Below are 13,616 nucleotides of genomic sequence, written 5' to 3'. Positions count from 1 at the left end.
TTTAAAACATATTTTATTTGAAATAAACCTATACATGTATGAACTGGAACCTTAATAGCAATAAATTTTGGCTTACCCTCACATAGCTAAAGATCTAAGGAAATACGGTCTCTGTTGAATCCATAATTAAAGTAAAATAAATACCTATTCAACTGTGAAAACTGAACATTTGGTAATACTGTAATAAAGCAAGGTCTCTTTGGGTAACAAAATATACGCAGTCTCCAACTTATAAAACAAGGTTTATGAGCATTACATTCTAAAAATGTCTGGTTGAGCCAGGGGTGGTAACTCCCTGGAGAGTGAGCAGCATGCCTAGACTGAGCTCCACATTCCCATCTTGTTGGGAGGTGGGAGCTGGAGGTGTGTCACCATAGGCACCGTCACCCACAGTGCTGGGAAGTCTGTTCATAGAAGTGAGGAGAGCAAAGGTGCCAGTCATTTCCAGTTGCCCTCTGAATGCCACAGATGTAGTCCCTATTGAATCTGCTACATATGATGAGTACATGTGTGAAATTTTACTTCACCTACAATACAGCTGAACTATATGCTGTTGTTGTTAAGTGTTGTTGAGTTGGTTCCAACCCATAACGGCCCTGTATAGGGTTTCCGAGGAGCAGCTGATAAGCTTGAACCGCCGACCTTGTGGTTCAAACTGACTTTATAGTCCAGAACATTAACCTACAGAACTATATAGCACATCTGAAACAAATACTGTTACCAAGAAGTCAAAACACCTTTGTGGACTGAACTAAAGAGTATATTGTAATTTATTTAAATGGGTGGAACTGGCAGCCTTTAGGTTAATAAGTAGTTCAATGCAAACCATTTGCTCCACCCAGGGGTCTTAGTAAGTAGAGCGCTTCAGTGGAGGGTTCAGTCCATGTTCTAACCAATATACTTAAGCTGCTCAGACAAATTACTTTATAAAGCCCCTTAGTTTATACTCCTACGTTGCTATTTTAACCTTGAGGAATTTTTCAGGCAATCAAAAGAAAATTTTGAAGCAAAACGATGTGTTTTTGTGAGAGGTATGCCTATGATGAAACAGGATGATTTTCAGTAGAGGGATTCCATGGTCTAGTATCATGCCGTGGAGTTGCAATATCTATCCCTCAAGAGAGCAATAACTAGTTTTGCAAATTCTGCAAAACGAGCATGCTATTTGGCATCAAAACTGTCATCAGCTTGCAGTTTTCAGACTTACATGATTTCTATCCAAATCAGGACTCCTTACCAAGTATTTCTCATCATCCATATCGGGTAAACATACCTGCTCTTCCACAATTGGCTATTATCAAACCTGAAAGTCAGCTGTTTTGTAGTCAAATGACTGAAGAGATCATTGCTAATTAAGTAAATAGGGTGTAAATTTTCATCACTAAGCCTAGTATTGCATCTATGCAATCTGTAGTGCTGTTTTCAATATTAAATAATCCATCCAATTATACATAACTTGAGATTTAATATTTTGTTTCCCTCTGATTTGATCGATGGGTACTTCAGCATGACACTTAACCAAAATAATGGCCGGGTGTTGAAGTCTAGCCAAGCCTCACTTGTAACACCAGACACTGCCAGTTTTGCTAAATCTCTTAGCTACTGGTGAGTTCCTGTCCTACGTGGAAGGTGTGACCATACTCCATTATTTGCTAGAGTTGTCAAACCTGAGACCTTGAGCTGGAAAGATGCCACATAAAAATGAAATCCAGTTGCATTCAGAGGCCTACACCTCCGTGGGAGCTCTAATCAGGTGGAGTACAGCTCTGTGCGCCACAAAGCAGTTTTCAGTGCAGGAGGTAGGCCATTAAATGCTTTCTGAACTCCATTAGTTACTCCTGCTGAGATTGAAAAAGTCCTCACAAATGCATAAAAATTAAATTGCCTATGAGGTAAAGAATGAGATGGTATTTTGCTGCCAAGTATTATTTTCCATTCAAATGGTCTACAATCACACATATCATGCCAGAATCATAGAGTATATACCTGTAAGGCACGCAGCCATGGCTGAGTCCTGTGCAGAAATCCTAAGGACACCATCATCTGGTAATGGTCTACTGATTTTGCTCTAGGTGTCCTCCTACTCTGACGTTGTGTATGTGCTTCAGTGGGAGCCGAGAACTTCCATTCTAGGATAGATACAGGGGGCTAGCTGGCTCAATGGGAGACTCAGGAATGTGTGGCCTGGGATTGGGTGAGGCATGATACCGGGCCTGATCAGAGCACTGAAGAGCAATCTTGGGCTACAGAGGACAATGGATATCAACTTTCTCTCTCCTCTATTTACCCGGAATCTGGAAGAAGGTGGGCCTGGGTGTGCAGATGGCTGTTTTGCCATTAAACGTAACCTCTGAAGGGAGGCAACATGCAGAACAAAGCTGAAAGCCTACAAGAACTCTGGTTCCATATGGGACTGTTGTGAATCCTAGAATCCAGTCTTACACTGAATTGTCATTACATGGGTCAATAAATTCCCCCACTTGTTTCTTTTAAGCTATCTTTCACATGCAATTAAAAAAAACCACCCAACCATAATAGATAATTTATTCTACAGATGAGGATGGCCACTGAGACACTGTGTAGTTTGAGTTCTTCTGCTAGTTACATGAACAGCCAGGAATAGAACCCAGGTATTTTACTTTTTCATATAATGTTTCACTCTATCATGGGAAAAATTAGTAAAACAAGTAATATGGCACACAATGTTGTTGTTGTTATATGTCGTCGAGTTGGTTCCGACCCATAGCGATCCTGAACAGGGTTTCCGAAGCTGTAAATCTTTACGGGAGCAGAAAGCCTCCTTTCTCCCACGGAGCAGCTGGTAGTTTCGAACAGCTGACCTTACGGTTCACAGCCCAATTCGTAACCACTACGCTATCAGAGATCCTTACGGAACACAATGGACTTATTTAAATTTTCAACTAAAATTCTGCTTCAATTAAGTTTACTTATTGGGGAGACATTATGCTTTAAAAAAAAAAGGGTTTATAAACTTGATACTTTAAGTTACTCTGTGTCATTCCTGAGAACGTGCACTTGAAAACATTTAGAAATTAAATTTCTAGGAACTGGCTTTTTAAAAAAAGGGTTTAGAAATGGAATATTTTAAGTCACTCTGCGTGGTTGGTTACCTACAATATGGACAACTTGAATAATATGTAATAAATTAAATTTCTTAGAAATCTGCTTGTGGTCTGCTGTAGCAGCAACAGACATAACCCAAGAATATAGCTTAAAATGTTTTATTAAGTATATATAATAATACAGGGTAATATTTACAAAGTTATATAGTTTAAATTAAAAAGTATCTTGGCAAAGATTGCAGATATTCAAAGCTTCAAACAGTGATAAATTGATTTAATACATAAAAAAAAAAAAAAGGTAATACAGCTGTAAAACAACTTTGGTCTTTAAATCACTGCAAAAAATGGCTACAGACAAATAGCACACCTTTAATTGCTATGCAAAGGAACCCCCAAGGGAGGATCTTGCAAGTAGCAACACTGGAGTTTTATTTAGAATGGTTAATGGATATTTATATGATGTGGGATCCAATTTCAACAATGGCTTTTTGAAAATAATGTTCTGTTTAATAAAAACAAAAAATGTTTTCCTCTCTTTCACCAACCATGAAAAGACTTTTAAGAGTCCACTGATACTGCCCTTATCAATAAGAATTTTGCTTTTTTTCAAGACGACCATCTCTATGGGAAAGCCGATCTCATACAATCAAGATTAGAGTCCTCTAAAGCCAAAGAGAGAAAAACTTTCCATTCACTGCTCAGCTCTTAACAGTTACCTGGGTTAGTTCTATTTGCCAGTGACAATGATTTAACAAAGGACTCCAGTGGGCAATGGTTGTTAGTGATTTTGCAAGTATGACACATGGAAAAAAGTAATGTTGTTAAATTCTCAATCAAATGAAACACAATAAAAGATAAAGGGCTGCCCAACAATCATTTCTCCAGTTTCCAATAGCAGACAAAGAAGTATGTATTTCCATACATACAGCACAGATCTCTATTTTTGAATATCTATCCACCTTGGGACAAAAGAAATCTACAAGGTGATTCAGAGCTTAATTCTTATTGATAATATATGGAAGTAAACTTACCACTTTTGGAGCTTCATTAACTCAAAGCACAATTTGGTTGGTCATTTACTAAATGGATTACAGCATTCTGAAAAGAACAATACTCCCTATTATGGATAGACCCACTGATTTAATTCTGAAATTATCAAGAATTTAAACAGAACAGACCTGGAATGTCCAGGTGAAAAATCACCACCTTTTAAGGTTTTCAGAATATGTGAAATTTGTCAAAACAAATAAACAAATAAAAAGCTCTCTAGCTCACCCGATAAAAAATTGTGGGACATCTACACATAGCCAATTCTCAAATCATCAAACTTATGGACTGAGCACTGTGGGAGAAAGACAAAAGGAAGGAAAAGTTTTTACTGTGGAAAGAATCTTAAAATTGACGGAGAGAAAACAAATGGAAAAAACAACAGAGCGATGCAGAAATACATTCAGTACTAGGTAGTTAAGGAGGAGATGAAAGAGGGAGCCAGACAGGAACAGACTACAAAGGAAAGCCAGGGAGGTCTGGAGTAGAATGTTTTGAAGGGGAGTAAAATTTGGATTTAACCAAAAAGCAGTAAAGGTTGTTACAGAAAAGTGACAAATGATATCACTCTGAGAATGTACAATAAAGCAAACTGAATGAAAGAGTCAATAGTAAATATTGGAATTGGTGAGTAAAAAAAGATAAGTGATGCACAAAATATTGTTAGCAATTTTAATTTGGTGTGTGACAGAAAATTGGGAGCCATTTCAAGCCTGATTTAAAAAGTATGAACTGGCCCAAAGTGGCCCCAACAAGATGGTTCCTGCTGCTTTGGTCTCTTTTCCAGAGAAGCTGAAACCCCAGAAGAGTTCATTTCATCTGGCATTTTGCCTGCTGCCTTCTGACGGCATGATTTAGGGCAGTGAATGCCTCTAAAGACAGGGAGCACTAACAGAACATTCCCAAGTCTAAACCCCAAATAAATGGGTTGAATTCATATTAAAAAGTACAACTTCAGTTTATAAAACATTTCACTAAGAAGATTTTCATACTTTTGTTCCTAATTGAGACTAGGAATTTGCCTTATTTTTCCTCATATCATCAAAACTGATTTCCAAAGTAACAAACTCCACTGGTAAACATAAATGTTTTCAGAAGGAAAGTGAGCAACAAGAGCCATCAGATTTACATAAGGGACTACACAGCTCCTCCACGTGTGCTATTACTTTTGGGTAGCAACACAATTAGGAAAGAAAGGTAATTTTTCTTTTTCTCAAGAAGAGCTGCCTTCATCGAGTGTTCAGGTTTTTGAGAGGTTCAGGTTTTTGATCATTAAATTCAGGTTTGTCATAGACAAACTCATTGGTCCCAACATGAAATATGACAATTAATTTGGCATTAAGGAGGCACATGGGAACATTCAGTGGGCTATGAAATATCTATTATTAATGGAACTACAAACATGAATATATTATTATTATACAAACTGGAAGAATTACTAGTATTTTAAGAGGGTATTGGTGAGCAGTCAAAAAGCTTGGCAAATTACTTAGATTTTAAAGTTTTAAGTGATCAGATGTTCGAATCAAATGTAATTCCACCCAACAGAGATCTTTTTCTTTTGAAATATTTTTTACTAAAAGCATGAAATTCACATTTGCTCTCCTGTAGGCACCCCACTTTTGTCCATACAGAAGATGCATGTGTGTCTATCCTTACACACGCACATACAAACACACACTCACAAACGAGGTAAAAAACGAGTGCTAATAATCTAAAAGTACTCCAGGCAATCACAACTGCCAGAACATTAATTTTCTTCTAGCTGGGGTAGGAAATGTGGGAGTTTTGCATTAACTTTCAATCTTTAGAGTAAGGGAGTACGAGGCAGGACTACAGAAGGGAGGTGATGAGTGTTTGTCATGCAACATAGATACAACAGTAAGAAAACCACCCTTGCAAGGGCCGGCATGGGGGCCTGGTGGTGGCACACATAATGTTGCCATGCAGGAGACGTAGAGTTCAAATTTCAATCTTGGCTTTTCAGAAAAGAAGTGAAGAAACACTGTAGATTTTGCCTTCAAATCAGAGGAAGGGAATACATATGTTACAACCATAGCTATTTTTACTGAAAAGTGTGAACACAGTGCTCTGAGAACAAGGCTGGCTCCTTTCTGCAACTGATGCTATCGTGTCACTGGACCACCTTCAAAGAGGACAAAAGATGCCACATCTTATACAGCAAAAGCAAATAACAGTGGGACAAGACTGACTTTATAGAGTTGTGAGAATAAAAGAACAACACAGCCATCAATAACATTACCCAACATCTGGGAAGGCTCTGTTATATTGTATGCTGAAAGAGGAATGAATGTATGAATGGCAACCCCCAAGAATGTAGACCACAATTTCCATCGGTATCACATTACACACAGTGGAAAATAAGGTGTTCCCATTCAACGATCCAAGAGAGGCAGACATATAATTCAGCCAATACCGTATCTGCCAAAGCGGCTGTGGAGCTGAAGTTCAAGGCATGTCATTGTTTTTTACACAGATTCTTAGCTAGTCACCAGGTCAGTGTTGGGTAATTTTCAAATTAAGACACCGATTTCAATAGGGGTCTTAGTGTTAAGAGATCCTAGGATCATAACGGTGTCATTCTTGGAAGTTGCCTCTTCTAGTTTGCCCCTAACTGAATAAAACTAACAACAACAACAACAAAAAACCAGGTATCTCAATTGGGCACACAACACATATCATAATTCTTTTATTAACTAAGTTACAGCTTTTTGAAAAAAAGAACACAACAAAACAAAAACCAACAACTTAACTGTAACAATCATGTAAAGGTCAATGATTAATTTCCCCCACAGATTAAGACCAGTTTTTTTTCTTATACACTTCGTCCCAACAGTGAATCAAGGCCATGGTGCTTGGTCACAAGTGTATTCCTCAAGTTAGACTACTCTCCACATCACCATCCATCATTCCACTTCAGTTATTCTGGAAAATTGTAAAATGAACACGTAATCATTACTCATGTCTATTTTCCATATAGTAATAAGTTGATAGTTTTTTTTTTTTTTTTTTAATTGGGTATTGTAACGGAGCTCTGGTAGTGTAGTAGTTACGAATCGGGCTGTGAACCACAAGGTCAACAGTTCGAAACTACCAGCTGCTCCGCGGGAGAAAGATGAGGCGTTCTGCTCCCGTAAAGATTTACAGGGTTGCTATGGGTTGGAACCGACTCGACAGCACTTAACAACAACATTGTTTCAGATATACAGTATCTAAAAATAAAGAAAAATATATTCAACTTATATCTGCGAAGGGCAGAAGCATAAATCAGGCAAATCATTCATGTTTTTCGTTCCAGTTAAGTAAAAGGCCAATACCAAATGAAAATTAAAATCAACAGTTTGATAATCTCCTTTTGTTGGGTTAGTGAGTAAAAGCCAAGAGATGTTTTCCCAAGTAAAATATATTGATTCTAGAATAATGTTACATTCACTTTAGAATTATCATATCATTTATTCATTGTAAATGAAGCAAACATATGATCGGGTCCACATGAAAAAGGAAATGGCACTATGGACTTTAGGAAATATCTCAACTCTCATTCACTGACAAGGTGTACACAATGTGAGCACCGAGCAGCTGAAAGAACTCATCGGAGAGACATTTTAAAAAATCCACTTCTGATGGGCTAAGTAATAGCAATTAAGAGAACTTCAAAAGTCATCGTACATTTCATGTGCTATTAATTTTGAAAGCAAAACTGCTTTACAGTATTTCTAGATAAAGTGCTTAAAAAGGGGAGATTATCAAAGGAAGAAGCACTGCTTTTCTGAAATGGAGGAAAAGGGTTTAGTTTCTTCATATAACTATACAAGAATGAATGATACCACAGCAAGAAAAGAACAAAGAAATTTTTAAAAAAAGAACACCAGAATGTAAACATGGGCAGACCATGCCACAATTGCAGGTATGAGTGCTCTTTTGAATCTTTATTCCTGTTATTTACCTTTGTTTTAATTTGAGAATGATGACTTGTATAACTAAACATGCATTTCTGTAGTAAAGGCTGTGACATGACCCTCATAAGCAGGAACGTTCTATGATTTCTTGTTGAACATAAGCCTAGATACTGTTATAAAATTAATCCACCAACACGTTAACAAAGTGTTTTTAATCTTCTGCAAAAACTGTTTGCATTCAGACGAACAGAGCCTTCTATGTTAAATGTAACACTTGCCTATGGAGGTGAGCAGTTAGGTCACAGACTTTAAGACAGTATACTAAAAGTTGATCATTTAAAGTATAAAGATCTCAAGAAATTTTTGATAAGGCAAAAACATAAGCATAATTATTAAAATGTTAACAGCATTGAAGAAGCTCAGCATGTTAATGTAAAATCAAAATGAGAGCTTGCAGCATTCAAAATTTTAGACTTACAGATCTTTAACTAATAATAAATATGTCCTTCAAATATTCAATAAAGGTTAAAAGTTATCATTAGTTCAGAGTTCAAAATACAGAACTAAAATATTTCAAAAGGTTCGAACTAAATTCCTGCTTAGAAAAGCAGAGCTACTATGTCCCCATGGATTACACACAACAAAGACACCAACACAAATGAAAGAAACTGTCAAAGTGATAAAGATTTTTGCCATATTTACATATATGCCTAAAAATACATTTTAAATTACTATTATAAGACAGTGACTCTCTGCTGAGAGCTATATGAAGAATCTGATCAGTGACATCCTATAACTTTATATTCCCAGTTTTATAATTTTTTAAATGAAGTAGGTTTAAATTTTATAAATCAAGAAATTTGGGACCTTTATAATTTGACAGTGTCTCATTGAGTTAAAACCATAAATAAAGGCCATGCTTTCTATAAGCTATTTTATTTCTTTTGAATACCTATATTTAACCAATCTAAAATTATAGGTGCATTTTATACTTACCATCATTCATCATTCCTTTTGATTCTTTAAATGCTAAGAATTAGTGACAAGCCAAGCAAGCAGTTAGTATGATTCCATAATTAGAAATCAGTTCGAAATAAACAAATATGAAGTAATACCATGCTAAATGCTCTACAACTATGTGCTCAAATTAATTTAAAGGCTCTCTTTTTATTATGGCGAGCCATACCCATAGCCATTTTTCAAAGAAAATATATTCAATTGAAAATATAGATCTAGATTTAGGAAGAAAAAGAGAAGGTTTTGTCTCATTCCTTGGTGACACTGCGTATCTTTCTGTAATTTATAAAACAGAAATTAAAATTACTTGATATTATTCTCATCTTGGAAAATCTAAAAAGGGAATGGTACTCTATCCGAATATGTGGCTGAAGCAAAACACAGAACTGAGCATTTTTCCAACAGGTGAGAATATTACAATGTTCTTAATTCTTGATGAATAAACAGGAAAAGAGAGTTTGAGACAAGAGAAGAAATGAGGTTTCTTCCCAAGGCATGGATGGTATTTTTAAACTCCTTTGGGAATGAGTTCAAATAATGATCTAGTGATGGGTCAAGAATATATAAATTTGTAATAACCACGTACCATTAAGGGGTTCCTCTACAGCTTTCTGGAAAATATTTAAAATATATTTACATAAAAATAGTACTTACATAATTTTTTTAAATACTAAAATTTATGTACACTTAACATTTAAACTACAGTCGCCCTCCATATCTGCGGTTCCACAATCTTGGAAACAACTGAGGTTTGAAAATATTAGGAGTGAGGGTGGGGGAAGCAATTAGGTGGTCAAAGCAATCCCTCAAAGGTGAAGCAAAGAGCCTAAAATGCTATTTACATTGTACTAGGTATTACAAGTAGTCTAGAGATGATTCACGTATTGTGGAGAATGTGTGTAGGTTATATACAAATACTGCCAGTTTACATAAAGAACTTGAACTATCCACAATTTTGGTATCTGCAGGTGGTCCTAGAGCCAATCCCCCACAGATACTGAGGGACGACTTACAGTAAGCTGTGAGTTCTACAGTCTGAAAATGCACTTAGGCAGTAAATCAGGGTTAAAGCAAAGCTTGCCAAGATTAGTTAACTAAGTTAACATATCCTAACTCTAAAACACTGTTATAGGCAAACGTAAAGAAAACAACAGAATAAACAATACAGGTAAACAAAGAGATGGGAGCAAAGCAATCATTTTCAAGCCATGCAAATTAACTCTGAAACACACAAACAAAATCTGTTAAAAATTAAAGTTCCAAAGGATAGATTATGTCTAACAGAAGTACTATTAAAAATGTTGAATGTTACTGATGTAGACGTGATACCAATCTTTTTTTTTTTTTTTTTAATTAACACCTGTAGTTGAGATGAACCCGCAGGCTCCAATGTCTTTGGGTATGTTATATTGAAGCTTATCAGATTTGGGAGCATCTGTATCCCCTTCCTGTCACAGATAGGAGTCTCGCTTCAGCATTTCAGATGAAGCAAACACACTCTTATGTTTGTCAAATTGCAATTTATAAACTTTTTTTTCTTTCTTCACTCACAATGCCCCCCAACCTAAATTTGGTCCTTTTCCTGGAATTTTCTCAGATAGCTTACAAAGGTATTTAAGACATAGTGAAACATGGGGCACAGTTACTATGGAAGAAAAACATTTACAAAAATAGGGAAAAGGAGGGAATGAATCAAAATTCAGAAAAGGTATTTTACAGCAATGTTTACAATTATTTTATAGGTCATTTGTTGTTGTTGTTAAGTGCCATGGAGTCGGTTCTGACTCATAGTGACCCTGTACAGGGTTTCTAAGGCTGTAAATCTTTACGGGAGCAGAAAGCCTCATCTTTCTTCCATGGAACTGCTGGTAGTTTCAAACTGCTGACCTTGCGGTTTGCAACCCAATTTGTAAGCACTATGCTACCAGAGCTCCTTTTATAGATCATAGGTTTTTAATATTTACAGTGATTTTATAATTTATAGATGATAATTTTTAATGAAATAAATTTCATATAAATTTATCTCCCTTCCTCTTAAGTCTAAGATTATCATTCTGGGTATGTACCTCAGATGTGCAACAGGTCCAACAGGTGAGACAAATATACTGGAATCACCTCCCTTCTGGTCACAGAGATAAGAACTATTCTCCCTACACAAGAAACTTTCCAGTTCTGGGTGTGATAAGGCAGCACAATTTCAATGAATCATGTCTTCCCTTCCAATGCTACTAAAGCAATCAAACACAGGATTTTAGTATTGAATTGGATTTATTCATGCAAACATCAACATTCTCTTAACTTGATGTATACTAAACAGAAAGCAGAAGGACTCGATGATCTCAACTACCAATCCTCGGTCTAGATCAGCAAGTATCTCTACCAAAGCACTAATGAAACATGAACTTACCCTAGGCGGTTGTATAGTCTTCTGATTGGAAGCTGATACAATTAAGAAAAAAAGAAAAAAGAATTTTATAAACGAAAATTAAGGCAATAAATATAGTACTTAAATTAAAAATAAACTGCTCAGGGCTAAAACTACTGGAACCAAAGTTCCAGCTTTGACAGTCTATTACAAAATACAGAACTTACTTGATTTCTAGTTTTCAAAGTGCCAGATATCTAACAAACTAAAGAAAATATTCAGACCTCTCTGGGCTTAAAGAATTATTGTTGGCAGTTAGTCATAGTCACAATTAAGTCCTTCTCTATCTACTCCTCAATTTTGTGAGTTACCCTTTGCACTGCTTCTGACCGAACTGGTTAATAAAGACAAAGAAGTATGGGACATGAAAAAAATGGGGGGGGGGGGGAAGGGAAAAAGAAAACAACTACTCTAGTTAGTTAGGGATGAAGAAGAGATAATTACTTTATCAAAAGCATGTGAGGAGGCCTCACAGTGAAAGTCTGTCCTAAATACAGAATTAAGAGTGCTAAAGATACAAAAGCATCAGCCAGCAACAGTCTTTGAATCCTTTAGTGATGCTGCTGGCTAAAGCAGTCTATACGACCAGATCCTGGATTGGATGATAACACTGAGTGGATCAAGGCAGGACTCAGGGGACTGTTTCTGTTCCTATGTTTTTTATGTACCACCACCTCCCCAACGCCTTTCCCAATCAACTTTCCCAAGCTGACAGACTTCAGGTGGGTTCTGCAAGGGCAACCCATCTATGGACTAACCAGAAGATATAAGGCGTTCTCAGAGAAAATGGCACTGACAGACCTGACAAAATTCTGAAAGGAATAGGAGACAATTGGAATGTTGGTAATGGGTTGGGAAGATAAGAAAGAGGCAGACATGGCAGACAAGCTCAAAGTTTAGAGTTATGGGTAAGAAAAACCAATGAATTGGATAGAAAATAAGAACCTAAAGGAGAGAGTGAGCTAGCTGGCTAGTAGGTAAAGAAACAAAACTAGAGGAACTAAATAACTATAATGGACAAAATGGCATCGAGTCTTGTTGCTGAGAGAACAACATACCGACTCAAATCCTGATGTAGTGGATATTTCAAGTTCTTAAGCTACATACTCCTCTACCCTCTATGAGGCACAACTATGCATCCGCTCAGGGAATTTCTGTCTCTGTTACTACCAATGTGTGGCTTTAAAAGAGCCTTCCTAATTGGAGGCAAGGTGGGGCTAGGGAGGAGTTTGAGTCTTGCAACCAAAGGCAATCTCTTTTTAAAGCTGTTGTTGTTGTTACGTGTCTATTTAAATTAAACTTATTTTGGAGTAAAATAAGGTGGCAATAATGAAGCCCAAATAATGAAGCCCTAAATTCAGCAGAGAGTCCAGATGTGGTGCTACAGTATAAGCACTGGACTGCTAACTGCAAGGTTGGTAGTTCAAGGTCGGCTTCTCCTTAGAAACCCTTTACAGGGTCACTGTGAGTCAGAACTAACTCAAAAGCACTTAATAACAACAACAAAGTTCAGCAGCTTCCCAAGTAGACCAAGTAGAATTAAGGAACTTTATTAGCGACCACCATGCTTCCTACTGGAATCCTGGTATGTCACTGTAGGAGAAGTATTAGAGAGCTAAGCACAGGTTGGGGTTCAAACCCATCAACTGCTCCTTGGAAACCCTATACAGAGCTGCTAAGAGTCTTAACCGACTTAATAGCACTTTACAACAACAAGCCATTTATAATAAGCACTGGACTACTAACCGCAAGGCTGGTGGTTCAAACCCACCAGCTGTTCCTTGGTATACAGGGTTGTTATGTGTGGATTCTGACTCCATCGCACTTAACAGCTACATGACTGTTACATGTAAATTCAACTCACTTCAATAAAACCATGCCCCATATCCATGCTCTATGGGATTGTTGTTGTTGTTCTTGCTGGGGTGCCACAGAGTCGATTCTGACTCACAGAGACCCTGTATAGTGTTTCCAAGGCTGTAAGCCTTTACGGGAGCAGAAAGCCACATCTTTCTCCCAAGGAGTGGCTGGTGGACTCAAATCTTGCAGTTAGCATTCCAACATTTCTATATAATAGTGATAACGCACTGTGCTACCAGAGCTCCTTGTTATTGTTGTTGTTAA

At 36.9% G+C, this 13,616-nt stretch overlaps 1 protein-coding gene across 1 annotated transcript in view; it reads right to left on the bottom strand.

Annotated features, from left to right (window-relative positions):
• Positions 1 to 259: 259 nt before the first annotated feature.
• CD47 (CD47 molecule) overlaps positions 260 to 13,616 on the bottom strand; it is an 89,997-nt gene continuing 76,640 nt past the window's right edge. Inside the window, exons 10-14 of the mRNA XM_006873321.1 lie at positions 11,475 to 11,506; positions 9,654 to 9,678; positions 9,047 to 9,079; positions 2,288 to 2,350; positions 260 to 486 (exon numbers count right to left, since the gene is read on the bottom strand). Of these exons, the coding sequence (XP_006873383.1) occupies positions 260 to 486; positions 2,288 to 2,350; positions 9,047 to 9,079; positions 9,654 to 9,678; positions 11,475 to 11,506 (380 nt within the window). The remainder of the gene's footprint in view (positions 487 to 2,287; positions 2,351 to 9,046; positions 9,080 to 9,653; positions 9,679 to 11,474; positions 11,507 to 13,616) is intronic.

This window comes from Chrysochloris asiatica, unplaced genomic scaffold, assembly GCF_000296735.1.
Source record: "Chrysochloris asiatica unplaced genomic scaffold, ChrAsi1.0 scaffold00236, whole genome shotgun sequence".
Classification (NCBI taxonomy): Eukaryota; Metazoa; Chordata; class Mammalia; order Afrosoricida; family Chrysochloridae; genus Chrysochloris; species Chrysochloris asiatica.
Note: the sequence above shows the minus strand (reverse complement) of the source record. Positions and strands in the feature narration are given on the sequence as shown.